This window comes from Falco peregrinus, chromosome 1 (assembly GCF_023634155.1).
Source record: "Falco peregrinus isolate bFalPer1 chromosome 1, bFalPer1.pri, whole genome shotgun sequence".
Lineage (NCBI taxonomy): Eukaryota > Metazoa > Chordata > Aves > Falconiformes > Falconidae > Falco > Falco peregrinus.
In genome coordinates, this window is record NC_073721.1 from 102,354,614 (window position 1) to 102,366,860 (window position 12,247).

Below are 12,247 nucleotides of genomic sequence, written 5' to 3' on the forward strand. Positions count from 1 at the left end.
CCTATTCACAGCCTTGTTACTGACCTGCTTCATTCACTCACACAGGTGCACTGTCTTTCTCAGCTTCAGTTTCTTCACCTGCACAATGCCACCACTCTCCCAGGAATGGAGTTTAGCTTTTATTTATGGCAAAGGTTCTGGCTTTGTAGCAAATTTGTTTTGGATTTCTGCAGCCTGCCCCATGTCTGACTGACCACAGTAAACAATCCTGACCTGGGAGGCCTTGCAAGGCCATGGGGAGACCTCAATAGACAACTCAAGTGCTGCTTTTGCCCATGTCCCAAACTGTCCCAAACAGAGCCTAGGCAGAAGCCAAGAATAACTGTTCCTCTGCCTCATGTCCCTGGCAGCCCAGACGCGATAGCCGTTCCCACTCACACTGATAAAGCTGGGCCCCAGCAAGGAGAACATGGCCATTTTCCATTTAAAGCAGACCCAGTGGAAAGGGGGTCCCATGCCCACCTACTGGGGAGCCGTGCAGGATGGTGAGCACACATATGGATTTCACACTGCCTCTGCATCTTCCCTCACAGTCCTAAGAGGAGTTCCTGTTTTACCTTAAACCTTTGACTTGCTTTAAAGTTACTGAAACCAGGCTGCTAACCTATAGATTGTTTCAACTCTATTGTTCTTGCTCTTGAGATTGCTCTGTTCTTGTCAGCTTGGGTTTTGCTTTCTTGTTGCAAAGTGCCATGACATGCAGTGAGGGAACTGTCCCTTCAAAAAAGGCTCCTGTTTTGAAGGGACTAGTTGCTACATGCTGGGAAGACGTGTCAGTCCAGAGCCAAAAAAGAAATGGCACTGATTTGCCCAAGATTTTCAACAAGAACATCAAAAAGATCACAAATATTAATCTGTGTTTGCAAAAATGTAAACAAGTTGCAATGTCCCCCTTGGCCCATGCAGGTACCAATCTAAACCTTTTCATCAGAGATTCACCAGCATATGGGGTTTAAACCTTTCTTATTTATTACCTAAACAGCAGGGCTGAGATGGGGGAGGGGGAAGGGAAGCAGTCGTGAAACTTACCCTCTGAGCTGGGGTACCCAAGTGGTTTGCACAGAGCCCCTGAGCTAAACAATCCTCCTGCAGCAGCCTCTGCTTCCCAGACCAGTGGTGTGTCAAATACAATTGCTGTGGCCTTTGACATCTTAAGAGGGGCATGAGAATAGCCACTGAAGTTACTTCTTTCTATCTTGGACTGCAATTTTTTTTGAGTTGTTTTCAATCAAGTTGCTGCCCACTGTCCTCTTGTGAGAAGGCTGCATGCTGTGTTTGTGTTTATGTCCGCCAAGTCCTTGGTCTGTTTGGAAAAAGGTTGTTGGGGCAGAGGTATGGAGGTATGACCTTTTTTTTTTTTTTTTTTTTTTTTCCAAATATCTTAAAAATAAAGCACCATTTTTCTTTTGGTGGATTGCAATGTCAGGGGAATTCAAGGCCTTGCAGGCATCTCTTCCATCTTCTCTTCAGCGTTTTCTTTCCTCCCCCCCCTTTTTCTTTTCTTTTCTTTTCTTTTCTTCAGCTGTTATGGGTTCTGATGTCAATTTTATCATACCAAATAAATCCAAACACACATCAAGTGCTGCCTGGCAAGAATCTAAGGCCTAAAAAGCTGGTTGTGCTGGTTTTATATAGGAAGAAAACACAGCTGAAGCTCATAAACTTGCACTCAGTTGTTCTCCTCCCAGACTCTCAAAGCACCATTCCACATGGATTGCATGATCTCCATTAAAGGGATTCCCTTCAGGGAGGTACATGCTATGGTGGGACAATGGAGAGAAAAAGGAGCTTTGCCTCCCACAGCTTGATGAACAGTCCATATTACCACTACATAAGGCCTTGAACACCCAAGCATAAAGGCGTAACCTCTGACTGAATACAACTATCATGAATCTTGTAAGCTCAGCTTGTGAGGTTTATGGACTGAATCAAACCCAGAGGATTAAACTGCTAATTTGGTAATTACCCTGGGATTCAATGCTGCTATTTATCATGTTAGGCAAATAAACTATGTACTGTTTAATTGAGTTTTCCTGTTCTTCTTCACACCTGGGAATCAAGTGAAACATCAAGAAACAGCTTTTGCCTATGGAGCAATAAAATGTATGATGGGAAACAAGAAAGCCACTTGCGGGGATTTTAGTAACAATAGTTTCAGGTGTATAAATATAGCAGCTCGCCAAGCCTTTGGCCACCAGAGCAGTGTTTGTTCAACAGCTCAGCTTTATTTTAAATTTTGTAGAACAGGTCTTAGGAGACTTGAGGAGAAAGATGGTTTGGTATTTAGAGCCTTGACTTGAGACTCAGGAGACTTTTATTCAGAGCTTGCTGCTGTCTGCATAGGTCAATGTATTTCTTGACTTCAGCTCTTTGTATCAGCAGTTTGTAAGCTCTTTGAGGTACAAAATTCAGATACTTGTTTGCTGTTCAGGATGATGGAGCATGAGTTTGGTGGGACCTCAAGGCACTAACATTATTGCCCACTAATGTGAAAAAAAGAAAAAAGAAAGGAGAACAAGTGGCTGCTGGACAGTGCACAACAGGGGTGGTTTTCTTGCTCTTCGAGGTGGATGCTCACATGTTCCATGTGTGTGGCTGGAGTAGACTGGGAGCTCTGCACAGCCATGTGCTGGTCAGCAGTGCTCTGAGATGTCTGACAGGCTGGAGGATATTGCTACTGCCTCATAAACCAGCTCCAGCATTTCTGAGCAATATGTCTTATCTGAAGAAAGAAGATAACAATCCGGGATTTAAATTCCTCCAGGACTTTGACATCTTGCTTCATGCTGATGTAGTAGAGACTCACAGCAAGGATCAGCACTGCACAGAATGAGAGCCACAGGAGCACAGGCAATCCAGATGATGACCTGTCATCTACTGAACGGTGATGAGGAGAAAAAAGAAAGCAGCATTATTTTAGTATCATCTTAAACACTTCCTAAATTTGACCCCCCGCTGATGCCTTTGTCCCACTTTTCTGGGAACAGCGGGGTACACAAGGCTCTGGTTGTGCGTACTTCTGTAGGCATCAGTTCAGTGATAGTGAGTCACACCTCCTGATGGAGGGTGTTGAGTATAAAAGATCTCATCTAATGGAGCATTTAAAGAGTTTAATTATATACAATAAGAACAGGATTACCATAGCTAATGCGTGATCTGAAGTTTCCCTCCAGCAATTATTTTTTATACCTTTATGCTAAATGTTAAGTTAAATACTAGGAGAATATTAAGCTACCTCATCTAATTATTTAATGCTTACAAATGTTCCATAAAAGAGAGGAGATCTAGATTTCTGTCCTTTTCCCTGCTAGTGCAGCTTGTTTGAGGCTCCTGTTAATTACAGTAAGAACCAAAACATGGCTCTATTAACGGAGAGGCATATTGAGAAAGCTCTGGTAGTTTTAACCTCTCTCTAAGTGCTAGGTGTGCTAATTACACTGGAACATCCTCTGCACTGGGTCTTAAGGAGGAGGGCACTGTAAACAGTTTTCTTGCCTTTAAAATATAGTTCACGTATGTTTAAAGTGCCATAGGTCAGGCACACAGTACACGCGTGGAGATCAATGGGCTACATTTAGTTTGCCGACGTCCGTGCCCCAGCCCTTGCATGCATGTATCCCACCATGGGTACTGGGGATCCAGTCTGATTCAGATCTGGCTGCTCTGTTTGACTGCATGGCCATTGCACAGTCAGTATTATTTTACAAAGCACTTTGCGTATTAAACATGCAGTATAAAGCCAAATTCATGCCTGAATAAAAATCCGTAGTGTGCAGCTATTTTCCTGCCATACGCACATAATCAATAAGGAGATAAAAATGTGGTGTGCATTATTATGGGTAAAGGGCCAACATTAGCTGTAACATATTTAAATTAGCTTCTACTATGAGCCCTGGAATACACAGCAGTCAATTAAACTGTCATACAGATGTACAGGGAGGAAGGTAAAAGTCATAAAACCAAGCAAGAAACACATAATAATGTATCAAAAAGTGTATGGGGAGAAGGTAAAATGTTAATAGGCAGTCATTTTATAGCTAACCAGAAACGAAATCAATGTCCCATAATAGATCCGAGTGAATTATTTGCAGCAAATAATTTATTCATTTGAATTTAGCCCTTCTTTCTGTTTGCAAATTATCCATGAGCAGACTTCAATTTTTATAAACTTGTTTATTTGGCATTATTCTAGGAATGGTTTATATGAAGGTATTTAGCCAGGGAATTATTCACCATTTTCTGCTTTTGCAGAGATTTGTGACTTGGAAGTTGGTATTTCCCTTGCGTGATCTCTCACACCACATGATGCAGTTCTCACCTGGGTGATGACTTGCCATTCAAAGCCTGGGGCCTGCCTGATGAGCATACCTGCTAATGGTGAGACTTTGGCGGGGGAGCTAAACTGCTTTCCACATCAGCCCTTTTCTATCAAGTACTTATAACCTTTTTCAGTCTTGCCAAAGTTACTTTCCATGTGAAATTTGTGGGTGATCTCAGATGAAAATGTGGCTTTTCCTTGTATCCTGTCAATTACAGAATATGTTCAGTCCAGGAACAGAATAAGAGATAATGTGGAAGAATAATCCCACCCACAAAAGAGTGATGAGCTATTGCTCACAGTAGCTTCAGCACATCACTATAATTATGTGCTTAAAGGTAAACTTGCTTTTTTCTAGATTACAAATAGAAAATTAATGCTTAAATCTGTTAGTTGCATTGCTTGTTGGAACAGCACGCTCAGCCCTAGCCATATGCCCAGTCTAAGCAAAAGGCAGCTCATCTGAGAAAAGCACTGGGTTGGGATGCAGGACATTATGGTTCAGTTCCTGTCTTGGACACACATTTCCACTGTCACCTGGGGGATATTCGGGCTTTCCTTTTCCAGCTGGCTCTTTCCTGCCTATACGACCTTGTTCCTGCCTGTAGTACCTCGTTCCTAGCACAATAACTGCCTTAGCTGATGTTGCCATTGGCATGAGCCTACAAACCTCTTCCTGGGCAACAGCAACAGCCAGGGGATATGGGGACCTTTGCTTGGGAGGCCCTTTGGCTGCCCAATGCTATGGCTCTGCGTGTGTGTATACATACATGTATGTATATATGTATTGCTCTTCCCTTATTGCACTGCATGCAGCAGGGGCTGGATGTGGGCCAGGGCCTCTAGAAATGATCACCATCATAAGGACATCCAGATACACATATTTGCTTGAGGTTCTGTCAGGCTGCCTGGCCTCAAACATCCTTGCAAACAAAAAAGGAAAAAACAGACTATTTTTATTATTTCTATCCTGCTGCCAGCATATAAATGAATTGTCTGTTCCCCACACATGAAAGTCAGCAGGCAGAACTATTGTTTCGCTTGGGGTGCTTTCCCTGCATATCATAGTGAAAAACCTGTACCTATTTTATTGCCATAAAATATATTAATTATATTTAAATTAAAAATAGCTTCAGGGATTTCATTTTTGCTTCCACTATTTGTTTTACTAGATGTCTTGCTTAAAATACTGCACAGACCTCATCAACACCTTGCGCTTCATATGCTGAGAAGAAAAAGCAACAGTGTATGAAATGTTTGGTGTACAGAGGCTGTATTTGCACAGTGTATCCCTGCAGCCACAAAGCAAACTCAGGTTAGTGCCACGGATGGCTCACGGTTATAATGTGGATCTTCAACTTACCCACTACGTAGTCACAGCAGGCAATGGCTAGAAAACAGAATGAACATTTTCTTAGAAGTGTGGAAAGGTCTTTTTGCAGCAGATGAATAAGAAAGGAAGCACCAAGCAGTGTCTCTGAAATTGTTGCCTTGTAAATGCTGGACCACTTCTTACACTGCTTTTGGCTGTACAGATTTATGTCAGATGATGATCTACCCACTCTGTGCAAACATGCAGGTGTAGGTGCACTTCAGGAAAGTGAGAAAAACTGTTGTATGGGGGGGTCAGAGACAGAGATTACTGCTGTTGCAGGGAGGTGAGGAGTCAGCTCTTACAGAAAAGCCCTCTCTATTCCACAGCATTTCTAGAAAGACCAACAGACTGAGAGAAGTATGAAAGTTAAGAAAGCAAAACCCACTGTCAGATGCAACTTTCATCCAACGATATCCTGGAACTGCCTCTGCTTGGCAGCTGGGGCCCAGACACAACCCAGGACAAAAAGTCCAGAGAATGGAAAACTTTGAGTGATGCACCCAGCCTTCCCCTTACCCACCTTTATGTTAATGACATTGTGTGGGTGAAGAGCAAATCATCTAAATCATAGGCTGTTTGCAACACAGAATACGAATTACAGGGTGGGATATTTCTCATGTCTTCTCATGTCCTCATGGAAAAGAGCCAGAGTCTTCTCTGTCCTTGCAGCTCCCTGGAGCTCAAGCATGGCAGTGCTGAACCGAGAGCCAGCGGGTGATGAACCTGGTCCCCCCCGGCTGGACTGGCTGCGGGACGGCCCGTGCAGGATTAAGTCTGGGACACGGACTCTGTCAGGGAGCTGAAGGAGGTATTCACTCTTATCAAAAGCTTGCTCTTGAGCAGCTAGATGAGCTTTGACGAGTTTAGAGCTGACTCACTGAGTCTTGCCAGGAGTTCAGTTTTGATGGGAAAGCCCAGGCCATGTCAACAACCTTATCAAGAAACAGTTTTTCCCTTCTGCATTAGGAGGCACCACAAATAATGTATTGCAAAACCTCTGAGAGGTCTGTTTACAGACACATCAGCAGACACCAAGCCTTGTTTTCAGCTGAGTAGCAGCCCAAACAGGTGGCTGACCCAGAAATTTTACCATTCTGTCACCTGCATTTTTACTGACAGACATATCAAAACAATACAATTGTAGTTCCCTACCACTAAATACATTTTTTCTTAGCAGGGTCAGTTTGTGAAAATCAGAATGAAACAACAGTTCTTTCTTGGTTACAGGTTTTATATAGCATGTGCAGAACTGCAAACTGGACCCTTCTGCTAGACTTGTGCTTAAGGTCACTCCCACCTGACCTACCTGCAAACGTATTTTGGCTCAGGAGTGAAAGACCAGAGGCTGCATTAGCTGTACCATTCCTTGGGTGCCCTGTTAGCAGAAATGGTTATGTCCTGGCTGCTTTTAACCCCAGCGGGCCAGCTGGGCTCAGACCTTCACTATTGTATCCAGTGGCATGCATGCTGCTTGGAAGCATGAAAGGGCTGGCTCTCTCCCCGCCATTACATCCTAGTTACCCGGAATGACATAAGTGTGTTTAAATTTGGTCTGAGATCCTTTTCTCTTCTGGGGTGGACCTGAGGTTCAGCCAAACCCATGGTCTACAATGATCCCTGACTGAGGAGTTCGCTGTGAGGACAGCCCTGAGGCTGTTCTAACGGATGCAGGAGCCCGTCTCCTCCCAGGGCAGGCAAGCAAATGGACCAGATGCAACCCTGCAGTGCACAGAGCAAAACTTGTATGTCCTCCCCTCTGTGCTGAGCTCAAAATCCCAAATAACGCTGTCAGAGGGGGCAGCTGATGTGGACAGACAGGGTGCATGTTAGAAGCTAGAAAGGTCATAACAAAAGGCTTAATAGCTTGAGCGTACCATGTTCAGTGACTTCTGGCTCACGAAATCGAACCCTTCTCTCTGCTTTCCGCTTTTCCCCCACGGCTTGGTCCACAGGTGGCCTTTTTCTCAGTATTGAAGGAGGATAGCTACTGTCATCTGTCTAAAGAGTTAATCACAAAACACAAAACACAGGGCCGTTCAAACTGGAGTAATGCATCTGGGTGAAGCTTTGAGCTTTTGAGGTTATGTTACCATGTCCCTCAAAGGACATGGTGTGAAACACATCTGTTCGGACATTTATAGTCAGACCGTTGTAATATTTATAGCAAGACAATATGGATATTCCTTCATTGTCATAGATCTTTGGTACTCTAAAGCTGTCTTCTTAGGAAAAAGGCTGGTTAAAGTAACAGACAGCAAAGTGTTCAGAAAGGATTTCTCTGAATTGCAGTGAACAGTTACTGAAGGTGGCTGCTCATCAGCCCTGGGGTAAACAGGCATAAATGTGATATGAAATATATGAACCATATCATTGGGAGCACCTTTGAAGTGCTCTTCTAAGCTAAGCAGCCCCATTCTGAATGCGGTGTTGCCATTTTGACAACCGAGGCTATGCAGCAGTATGGGGTTTGGACATTATCCTGATGGGTACAAAAAGGCAATTTGTTTGCACTTCTATATTGCAATTATGTTGTTCTCCTGGTTTTTGCTTGGAAGCCACATGCACTCTCTGGTAACAGAATCAGATTGCTGTGGATTCTGCTAAATGGTAAGAAACATAGCTGCAATAATAAAAAATGGTAAGTCCCTCTCCTGCATAGGAATGCTCCCACAGTCAACTCCCCAAAGTGAATCCAAGGCATCTCAGTTCAGAAGCCCCCACTGCCCTCTGGAAGTGGAAAGCAGGTGGCAAATCTACTTTTCAAAGACCTCAGTGGGTGGCAGAGATTCTCCACATTTTATGTTTACTTTAAGATTGAAATAATCTCTACCTTTTTCTCCCCCTTCCCCCTGTTCCTTAGCAAGGTAAGGGATATTGTTTCACAGATGGTTTTTCTCCTTCTGGTCACTGTCCTCACTCTTTTTTTTTTTCCTTTCTGTGTCATTTCCCCACTCAGTGATAGCATGCTTCTTCCTACATGTTATTCTTCCTGCTTTAATCTTCCTGCTCCTCAGTGCCTGCTATTTTTGCCCATTTGTAGACTCAGATACACTTGCTGCACACTTTTCTCTTCCAATGCTTTCCCTGCACTCACCATTTCATTCCCCTCCCCCCCCCCCCCCCCTCCCCACTCCTGGGGCTGCAGAAGCAGGATTAAGTCCCATTAGCTACAGTCTGGGAGTGTCAGACCTCAGAGCACAGAGGAGATGTGGGTTTCCCTACACGTCACACTGGATAATCTCAGAAAGGCACATGAACATAGCCAGCAGGAACTGCCATGGAGTGAAGAACATCTTCAGCTTTGACATGTTCCCCTGAGGGATTTATAAACCAGATTTTGGCTTAACTAGTCACTGGTAAGGATGCTTTCTCTGATCTTGGGATAATACAAGAACCCATACCACCTCTGTCTCCTGACCAGGGACAGTGTGTGTTGGAGCTTTGTGTGCTTTATTCAGCAGCTCAGAAGCTGTAAGACCCATCTGGGGTATGGGAGATGTGGATCCAACTTCTTTTTAAGTCCAAAGGAATATGAACCCACATCTCTTATCCACATGCCCTCATCATCAAGGCTATGGTGCACACATAGGAGCAGGGAATCTCAGTCTCTGCCACTGAAGCTGTCTTGTTTGGCCTTGAATAATTAAATATTCATTGAGCTAAAGAAAGAAAGAATGAAAGAAAGACTTTACAGCCTGGTGTTTGGGTGCTCCCTTGGGGGTGGGAGAAGTCTGCTCTTGTCCTTGCTCCAATGAATACTTAATATGAAATACTTAAATATTCATTGGAGCAGTCACTGGGAACAGGACCTCTCATCTACCAGGTGACTGCCCTAATCACTGTGCTACAGCCACACACACACACACACACACACACACACACACACTCTCTTACTTTCTGGCATAATGAATATTTAACTAGTCTGTGTAAAATGAAACAGGTTTGGGGAGGGACAGCCCAGTTCAGGCTACTGGTGGTTATAGCTTTAGTTAGGAGAGCTCCTCCCATGTCACAACCAAAGAAACTGAACTTCAAATATTTAAAGAGATTTATAACTCCTAGTGTGGCTTTGGTCCGTATGAACTTTTCCAAACACTTAACAGCAACATCACACCAGAAAAGAAAAACATTAAACAACTATCTGGTTGGGTAACACCTAGCCAAGGGAGACCTTAAAAGGGAAGTGGTATTTACAATATTTACTAGACTTTAATAACTTAAGGAAATCAAGCAGAGTGCCAGATGATGCATGCTGCCCTCAGACAGAAACCTGGTGTTAACATACTGTGACAAGAGGTGGAAACCTACCAAAGTGCTAGCTGGGAAATTATATACCCTTAAAAACAACCCATTTGTGAAAAGCTCTGGGCGTTAGACACAAGGACTCTATCACCCATGAAGAGATTACTTACCGGCAACTCCTCTGCACTAGGATCAGAAGGTGGGGCTGGACATGTTTGGGACATGTACTCTGGATGCCAACATGAAGCCTCCCACACAAAGCTTCGGTTGGAAAGCCACTCGCTTGACAAAATGAGAAGGACTAGGGGAAAGCGTCTGGAGATCCCTCTGCAGCAAGGACCAGGCAGGCAGTGCCACTGAGCAGATGGGAGCAGCAGCAAATGATAGAGGAGTGGAAGGAAGAATTTCCACCCTTCATACCAGTGTTGGCTTGGGAAGGATGACGTGACTTGAAATGTACTCCGTAACCAAAAATAGCACATAGTGCTAATACTGAATGTGCAGCTGGAAAGCAGGGCTTTCCTGACAACTGGAAAGGGCCTGAATGGAGCAAATCACAGATAAACACCTATATATTTACGTGTGTAACGTGAACTCGAGGCTGTTCTTTTAATAATGATTGCTGCATTTCTGTGATCACATGGATCTCCCTTCCAGAAGCCATTCCCAATCTCAAAAATCCTTCCAGTGGGATTGCTTTTAATCCTTCCCCCATTCAAAATATGTGGGTAAAGCCATCAGGAAATGATATAGATGTAGTGGGATCACATACATCTCCCTCCAGTACAGTTATGGCCTCACTTTATATGTTTTACAAATTAGATCCATTATTATAGTAATAAAGTGGGGTTTTAACATTAGACATTTCTACAGATATTATAATAAGATTATTGATAGGAAGAGAGATGATTTACTGTTCAAGAGGCTTTAACAGCCCCTTGTCAAATGCTGAAGGCTGGTCATCATCAAATATACCATTTCCAGTCAGAAACACCTGCCATGACAGCTGAAATATTGTGCTTTACTGTCTCTACGAGCACAAGCTTGAGGTTTTTTTGTTGTTTTTTTCCTGGAGCTATTTATTTGCTGTGACATGTCTAAAGCACTCCAGTTCTGTGTTATTTTCCAGGTGGTTGGATGGATTCTCTCATGGCATGCTCAGACTGGCCCCCGTTTTGCACCTACCCAGTGGAGCGAGGGTTGCAAGATGCTTACATTGGCACTAGGAACCAGGGGGCACAGCAGCTTTGTGGGCTTCACTGTTTTGGTCTTTCTTTCAGGGGTTTGGGTATTGGGTGAGTAGATGGGATGGATTGGGATTGTCCCCCAGATCCAGATCCAGAAACCCCAGAGAAAACTGGGCCAACACATCAGAGGAGGCATCCATCGCTGATGTGGGGGTCAGCAATGCCTTGAGCCTAGCTGCCCTCCTCCAGCTCAGCCCCTGCAGGGGTCTGCAGTGCTTACAGGGGCTGTGGTCCTCAAGCCCTTCCCTTTCCAGCAGTGAAAGCACTGTCAACATGGAGAAGAACAGATTTTTCTGGCCTGGGGATCTTCACTGAGTGCACCATATCTAAACACCAGTAACCTTACCTTCTCTTTCCTGTACATGGAGGTGATGGAGGGCTTTTCCTCATGCTGCAACCAGCTCACAGCTGCAGGGCTTGTGAAATGCTCTCAAAATCCCCTCTCTGGTGTGTCCTGCAAGTGTTGCACAGCAGTTATTTTGGGATATCTAAGCTGAGCTTTTGGTGGCGAAGAGTAATTCTTCAAAATTTTGTTCACAGTAGATCCTAGACAGGAAGGTGACAAAGTCTTCCAAACCATGGTCCCTAGCTTCTCCTCTGGTTCCTTCTTCCTCCTGCTGTGATAATAACTTGCTACTAATTAATGTAGGAGTGAATTTATGTGCCTACATTGGCCAGCTACACTGATCAAGGTGGGAAGAGGGAAGTCAATCTCTACACTTCATCTAGCTTTGACTTTCTCGTGTGAATTGTGTCATTTATTTCTACTAGTGTCATCCAGCAAGGCACATAAGAAGCTTGTGCAGCCCCTTATTCCTGCCAAGAACAACATCGAGCTCGTGAGCTTTTAGACATGAGTGAAAAAACTTGTTCCTATGTTTTTACTGAATCTTGTTGTATTGAAAAAAAACCTCACATTTTTCTAAACAATTAGGCAGAAACCTTTTGCTATTTTCTTTAAAAAAAAAAACACTGCAAAAATGTCAAAGGGTTTTGATGTTTTCAAGAAGTGGACATATGGAGATAACATTTATCATTTTTGATACCAGAAACCATTTCTTTTCA

At 43.7% G+C, this 12,247-nt stretch overlaps 1 protein-coding gene across 1 annotated transcript; it reads right to left on the reverse strand.

Moving 5' to 3' along the window:
• Positions 1 to 2,064: 2,064 nt before the first annotated feature.
• Positions 2,065 to 11,733, reverse strand: C1H14orf180 (chromosome 1 C14orf180 homolog). The gene is made up of 4 exons (XM_027779371.2): positions 11,529 to 11,733; positions 7,568 to 7,691; positions 5,682 to 5,708; positions 2,065 to 2,877 (listed from the first exon to the last, which is right to left on the reverse strand). Exons 1-4 carry the CDS (start codon positions 11,544 to 11,546, stop codon positions 2,675 to 2,677), a joined length of 372 nt encoding a protein of 123 aa, XP_027635172.1. The 5' UTR covers positions 11,547 to 11,733; the 3' UTR covers positions 2,065 to 2,674.
• Positions 11,734 to 12,247: the final 514 nt, after the last annotated feature.

Coding starts and splice junctions, on each gene's coding strand:
- C1H14orf180 (XM_027779371.2), bottom strand. Junction 5,709..7,567: donor GCCAGAAGTCACTGAACATG/GTACGCTCAAGC, acceptor TCTGTTTTCTAG/CCATTGCCTGCTGTGACTAC. Junction 2,878..5,681: donor CTGCTGTGACTACGTAGTGG/GTAAGTTGAAGA, acceptor ATCACCGTTCAG/TAGATGACAGGTCATCATCT.